At 34.0% G+C, this 7209-nt stretch overlaps 1 protein-coding gene across 1 annotated transcript; it reads right to left on the bottom strand.

The window, feature by feature from the left end:
• Positions 1-4178: 4178 nt before the first annotated feature.
• LOC145117382 (heptahelical transmembrane protein 1-like) lies at positions 4179-6736 on the bottom strand. The gene is made up of 4 exons (XM_079053678.1): positions 6294-6736; positions 5353-5445; positions 5178-5226; positions 4179-5098 (listed from the first exon to the last, which is right to left on the bottom strand). The coding sequence occupies exons 1-4, from the start codon at positions 6722-6724 to the stop codon at positions 4427-4429; spliced, it is 1245 nt and encodes a 414-aa protein (XP_078909804.1). The 5' UTR covers positions 6725-6736; the 3' UTR covers positions 4179-4426.
• Positions 6737-7209: the final 473 nt, after the last annotated feature.

Here is a 7209-nt window from a genome sequence, read left to right as displayed (position 1 = left end):
ATTTTATCCTTTAAATAAATGATGACGTTTCAAGGATAATTATGGAGAATATATTTGAAAAATAATATGTTCCTTAACAAAATAAATTTTTCGGGCCAAGCACACTACCCTTGGACACCTCTAAGGGAGCAGCCACTTGACCCCCACAATTTGGTCAAATCAAAATCAAACTAGTTTTATAGGAGCGTATGCTTCGCACCTTCTAACTTGTTATAAAAACAAAATTTGAACTCCACTTATAATCTATAAATTACATTATACTCAAATCATCAACAACTAGGCCATTCGTGTGATCCACTCGTCACTTTTCTTTTCATTTTTATTTTCTTTTTGGGTGATTTTTGATGAGCCACTCACTAAGGGGCTGTTTGAAACCGTCTGACCGGTCTGAGTCAGCGATATCAGCTGACTCGATCAGACATGAATATGTTTGATGTGGGCTGATTCGGTCAGCATGTATGGCTCAATTGGCTGAGTTGGTCGGCTTCCAAAACCCATCTGACTGGCAAAAAGGACCTCACTACCCCCGATCTATTATTCTCCTTCGTGACCTAAAAGAAAAACGGCAGCGGCATCTGTTCACGTCGGCATTCCAATCGCCGATCTATTCTTCCCAATCGCCGATCTGTTCTTCCCCTTACGTCCGTCCACACAGGTTCGTTCTTGCCCTCATCTGTTCAAATCGAATTCGATTTTGACTTTATTTAGTCAAAACTCCATCTTCTTGGCCGATGGTTGAGCCCCTTACTGTTGCTAATTGAATTAATGGGTCGGTCCCCTCTAAATACTTGAATGATAACGCTTTAATTGAATTAATGTTAGGTTACAGCCCCCCTTATCATGAATCGTCCCTATATGTGTATATGTTCTTCAAATATTCAAATAAAAAAACCACTGTACTTGGTATGTTATGTAATCAGAATTTTTTTTCTTTGTATAATCTATTAAATCTGAAATTGTGTGTAATGTATGTATGTACTTGGTATGTTGTCTATGAATAATCTATGAAATCTGAAATTGTGTGTAATGTATGTAATAGATTATGAAATCAGAATTTTTTTTCTTTGTATAAGCTATTAAATCTGATTTTTTTGCTTGTATAAGTTATGAAATCAGATTTTTTTTTTGTATGATGTTATGTTCTAATGTTATGAAATCTCAAATTGTATATGTATAAGCTATGAAATCAGAATTTTTTTTCCATGTATAAGCTATGTAATTGGTAGAAAATTGTTGACTTTGATTTAGCTATTACTATTTAGGATTATGTTGATCTCATTGGTAGAAAATTGTTTTATGTTTAGATATTTATGTTAGCTTGTTATTTATGTTTTAGGATGTTGGTTTGGAACGAAAGTGAGGACAAAACTTTTCTTGATGCATGTATCCATGAATTAACCACTAATGGTCGTGAGGGTTCTGGGCTTAAGGCTAGTTCATGGAAGATAGTACGCGAAAAATTGATGAACGAACACGGTAAAGAGGTTGATCAAAAGCAAATGAGAAACCACTTTGACTACTACAAATCAAAGTATGTTGCTTGGGTGAAACTGAAAAACAAAACCGGCAATATATATGACCCTATAAAAAATAAATTTAACCTCACTGATGAACAATGGAAGGAAGAGGGGAAGGTAATATTTTTATAACAAATACTATTATAATTATTTTTTATAAAAAATACTAATATTTTTAAAAATTGTAAACAGTTGAACAAGTTCGTGTTGTCATTGAAAACTAAACCCCTGTTGTTTCCTGATCTTTGCACCCAACTATTTGAAGGGTCGACCTCAACCGGCTTTCAAAGTTGGGGGCCATCATCTACACTCCCTCGTCCTGTAGAGGAGTTTAGTGCCCATGATTTTGATGATGATGTTCCAATGGAAACCTCAACACAACACGTAGGTGCAAGTGAAGAATCTTCGGGGCATTCAAAAAATACGGAAGTTGGTGGAAACAAAAAAGTTGGTGGAAAAAAAAGAGATGCAAGGGCATTAGAAGTTGAAGAGGAGATTGTCAAACTTGCAAGGTCGTTAGTGGAAAAAAATGAAAGAATTGAAAAAAGTGAAATGGATAAGGATGTTGATGCGTGTATGGAGAAGTTAAACAAAATGGAATGGGGAGAAGAAGATGAAAGACACAAAACCGCTCTTTCGCTATTTGGTGAAAGTGCCGATGTTAGGAAAGTTTGGTTACGACTTTCGCATACTAGTTGTGAGTCGTGGGTGATGGGTGCGGGTAGGAAGTATGGTTACCTTTGATGATGTTTACTATGTTTTTGTTGCATGACTTTTTGTTATTTGCATGACTTTTGGATCCTATGTTTGATGACTTTTTTGGATGTTACTTTGGATGATGTGTAATAGTTTTTTTTTGTTATGTGACTTTTGTTACTTTGGATGATATTTGGATATTGAATATGACTTTTGTTATTTACTAGTTTTTTGTTATATGACGTTTGTTATATGACTTTTGTTACTTTAACATGTTACCTAATTGTTTGTAACAGGTCAAGTATGGTTTCTGATGGTGAAGTTGTAGCTTTTCTTTTACTTGTGTTTTATTGGTTGAGGTCAAACCGGCGCAGGCTAATCAGAATTCATAGAATTAGAGATAACAATTCAAGCGGGTATGCGTATACGCAAGATTTGATGTATGGAGACCCTACACAATGTTTCGATATGATGCGTCTTACACAAGAGGCATTTGCTTTATTATGCAACCACTTTACCCAAAAAAATTGGTTGCAAGCTAGTAGGACAATAAGCATTGAAGAGAAGATAGTTATATTCTTACATGTTATAGGACATAACGAACGTTTTCGCGCCGTTAAGGGAAGATTTCATCACTCCACACAAACGATTCATCAATGTTTTCATGAGGTCCTAACAGCAATGATGTGTTTTGCAAAAGAAATTATAGTACCAACAACTCCTAATCCAACAAGACATAACTCGGAACGACATAGACGGTTAAAAAATATTTTTTCTGGAGCAATAGGTGCATTAGATGGAACTCTTGTACATGCGGTTGTACCCGTTGATCAACAAACTCGTTATAGAGGAAGAGGAAAAGGAGAATGTTTTCAAAATGTAATAGGAATTTGTGATTTTGATATGATATCCACCTTTGTTTGGGCTGGACGGGAGGGTATAGCACATGAGTCAAGAGTTTTGAAAGAAGTTGCATTCAATTCGACTTCTGGATTTCCGTTTCCTCCACCAGGTTTGTAATCTTTATATAATTTTTATTATTTATCTTCTTTATATAATATGTGTCATTATATAATATGTGTCACATTCATTTGCAGATAAATATTACCTTTGTGATACCGCATATACAAACACTCGTGGGTTTATGGCTCCATACCGTAATACTAGGTATTGGTTAGCCGGTTTTCGAAGAGGCAGACCTTTAACTAGAGAAGAAAGGTTCAATTATGCTCATGCACAACTTAGAAATGTTATTGAGCGTGCATATGGTGTTTTGAAGGCGAGATTCCCAATCTTAAAACAAATGGCTCCTTATCCTTTTACAGTGCAAAGAGACATAGTAATTGCTTGTGTCGCGGTCCATAATTTTATAAGGAAATACAATATAGAAGATGACTTGTTTAGAAATTTTGAGGAGGACACTATGGTTACTCCTGACGTCCAAGGTGGGGGAATTGATAGAGAAAACATACAAGGCATAGAATGGGGTCCAGAAGCCGTTGAATATATGCGTGTTTTGCGTGATCAGATTGCAAATCAACTACTTTCACCTACTTTACGTTAAATTATTATGTTATTTTGAATTTCATTATGTTTTTATTTGGATATTAAATGATTTATGTTTAATTTACATTTTGAATGACATTTTTTGTTTGTGTGTAATTTACATTTTGTATGACAATATGTATGTTTTTATAATTATTCAGCAACTTAATCAATCACTATATATAACAGAAGGGTAAAATTGTCATTTTTCATCACTCAACACATTCAGTCAGATGTACAATCAAACAACATGATTTCTTACTCAGTCAGGATTTCTTACCCAGTCAGCACTTTCTCAGTCAACAATTATCAAACGGGGCCTAATAGAAATAGCTTTAGTAATGTCATATGGTATTTTAAAGTTTATAAAGAGATGAACGAAATCCACCCTTAAAAATAAAACAAAGCTTAGCCCTACAATAGTAAAAATATATTCAATATTTCAATGTCTTTTTCATATACAAAATAAACAGATAAAATGAAAAAATCTCTCTATTCACTTGGCTACAACTTTTACATGTCATCCTTTTAAATTTTAATGGTACAAAACATAGAACAAATTTATGGTAAAACATATGAAACAATACAAAACATATTAACCAATGTTTTAAGACAACAAAATATGTCATAAAACATCAATTAAACGACTATTGACCAAAGTTGACCCACTAACACCCAACTTGACCTCGGAATTCAAGAAACACAAGAGCAGCACCATAATGAGACAACGCACCCAAAATCACAAAACAATGAAAGATTTGGTGGCTATGACCCGCCAAATCAAACCAACCCGGTTTCCATCTTTCCGGGATCCGACAAACATAAAACATAGTTCCAATCAAATAGGAAGCCGCCATTGCTGACTCATACACCAAAGTTGACTTCGTATATGGTTCATTCCAATTCAACATTGTACCATGAATGGCAGGAAATAACCCGAAAAGGCCCATCGCCATGAAAAGAAAAGCACGAAAAGATCGAAACTTTCCAGTTGAGAGTGCAGGGGATAACAGGGTTATAATCGTAAATCCACCCATGATGGTGACCCCACCTAGGTAGATAAATTGCCAGTGTGGAGAACATTGAAAGATGTAGTAGATCGGTGGGAAGAAAGAGGTGATGATCATGACTGCGATTCCGATGTAGTCTAGCTGGAGGAGTTGGAGGCTCAGGCGGTGGGAGTGGCACCCGAAGAGGTGGCAGGTGGAGGAGGAGAGGAGGCAGAATAGGGTTCCGCCCAAGAATACAAAGAATGGCCACCGTGTTGCCGCCAGTAGTGGTGGTGATATGTCCATTTCTAGCGGTGATCCGTGCTTCAAGTCTATGAGTTTTGGTGTATCCTGTAATAACTTCATTTATTTAGTATCTCAAATATGAAATGTTGACTTTTGTAGTCAAATGTATTAAAATTGTACTTACCATTATCGAATTATTTGAGGCGTTTGAACCTGGATTTAATGGAAAAGACCTGCAAAATTGAATTAATTATAGTTTTAATCTGTTATTTAATAACAAGGAGAAACATGTAGTGAAGTCTAATAAAATAGAAATCAAAAGAGGAATCTTGAGTGGAAAAGAAAGAATCTTTACATACCATGTTAATATATTGAGCAAATCTGAGACTTGAGGAACAGGCATCAAGTTTGCAATTGTTAATCCCACAAAGAAAATGAATCCAATTAAGTGTCTGAATAAGAAAACAAGCAAATTGTTAATACTAGTTGTAACATCTTTGATTCATAACGTTAGTTTCTTTAAAGATTTTTGCACATATTAGTTTATTTAACAGTTATAAAGCTGGATTCCTTTTATACCCTTATAAGTTATGTAACCTCTAGATTTGTTTCATGGACAGAAAGATGGATCAGGGGTATTTAAGGATAAAAATGTTTATCTAAATCACTAGCATTATGAAAAAGATAAAAACCCATAAATAGATAGAACAGAAAGGTAATCACTAGCATGGTTGTAAACGATTTTATTATTAACCCTAATTGAAATTAATGAAAAAAGGTTATGGTCTTTTTGAACAATGTAAGTCATAAAGCATATGATACAATGATTGCTACAGAAGAAATCAAGAAACTCATTTATGTTCCATAAGAGTATTATTATAAGCACATTTTAAACTTGCTTGATTAGACAGAGAGGCAATTGAGTGATTGACAGCTTACGCATAAAAAGTCAACAAATGTTTAAAGCTCCAACTCAAGAAAAAATTCAGAGGGTGATGATGGTAAAAATGTACAAGTTTTTGTGCACATTGTACTACACTTGTTACAGAATCAAACCCATTGAAGCTCTCTGGGGTATTAATCATATCCCAGCAAAATTTCGATCCTATTCATGTTCTCAAAACTCAACAGAGATGCAATTCATTAAAAAAAAACCCACAATTTAAACATATAAAGTAGTAACGATTTAAGCTCACAACATAAGAGAATCATTGAAAAACCCCAAATTTTGAAGATTAATGATAGACACACCGAGAGAGAGAGAGAGAGAGAGAGAGAGAGAGAGAGAGATGATACTTACGTCCATACGTTTAGGGTTTCATTGTGCCATTGAAATAAGCTGAAAAGAGCTTGTTTCAGGGGCCAATCAGCTCTGTAATAATCCAAAATAAACTCGTTATCCTTCATGTACTCTGGCGCTTCTTCAAATCTCAATAATGGATACGGATTTTGCGTCTCAGTTTTGGTCTTCTGATTCTTTTTATTCGAGAATTGGGATTTTTCATGTGAAATTTGATCATCTATGGCCGCGATCTCTCTAGATTTCCGCATCCGAATAGACCCTTCATTTTCAACCATGTTTTCAGTTTGTAGAACAGAAACCCAAATGTAGAGTAATCCCAAATTCAGAAATGGAATCGATCGATAACCGATTGAATTGTGTTTGTCTGCTGAGAGGAGAAGATGGTGGTATTTAAGGCAATTTTGAGCAACTGCTGGCAACAAGAACATTGAAGGTTACCTAAACACACAAACAACCAAATTGAATTCAAACTGAAAAGGAAAAAAGAAAAAGTAGAAATTAAATTAATATTTTATTAACAAAAGGTAACCAAAAAGAAATAATTATTTATTTTAGAACTTTAATTTTATTAAATATCAATCAGTCATGTACTTTTTTTTTAATATTATAAATCGATTTTATTAAAAAAAAAATGAGGGATAGTCATATTATGATTTTTTTAAGTATTTAATATAGATATATATAATTAAGATAATTATTTCTGTAACTTCCTGTAATATTATTTGTTTTTCTGAGAAAAGGAAAATGATGTATAATTTAGGTCATCAACAAATTGTTCAACGTTGGCACCTCCTATCAACGTTTATAGTCAATGTCAAATATGCAAGCTATATATTTTCAAATATTTTGGATTTATTATATAATATCATATCATATTGGTTTGTAACTTGGTAATTTTGTATTAAACTCGGTA

This window comes from Lactuca virosa, chromosome 5, assembly GCF_052849685.1.
Source record: "Lactuca virosa cultivar CGN04683 chromosome 5, Lactuca_virosa_CGN04683_v6, whole genome shotgun sequence".
NCBI lineage: Eukaryota > Viridiplantae > Streptophyta > Magnoliopsida > Asterales > Asteraceae > Lactuca > Lactuca virosa.
The sequence above is the reverse complement of the archived record's forward strand: the minus strand, read 5'-3'. Positions and strand labels throughout refer to the sequence as shown.

What these genes read in the sequence shown, in the direction of transcription:
- LOC145117382 (XM_079053678.1), bottom strand. Translation starts at nt 6,724, where the DNA reads ATGTTCTTGTTGCCAGCAGTTGCTCAAAATTGCCTTAAATACCACCAT. An exon ending in TTGCTCAATATATTAACATG is followed by an intron (nt 5,227 to 5,352) that starts GTATGTAAAGAT and finishes TCAATTTTGCAG; the next exon opens with GTCTTTTCCATTAAATCCAG. An exon ending in CCTCAAATAATTCGATAATG is followed by an intron (nt 5,099 to 5,177) that starts GTAAGTACAATT and finishes AAGTTATTACAG; the next exon opens with GATACACCAAAACTCATAGA.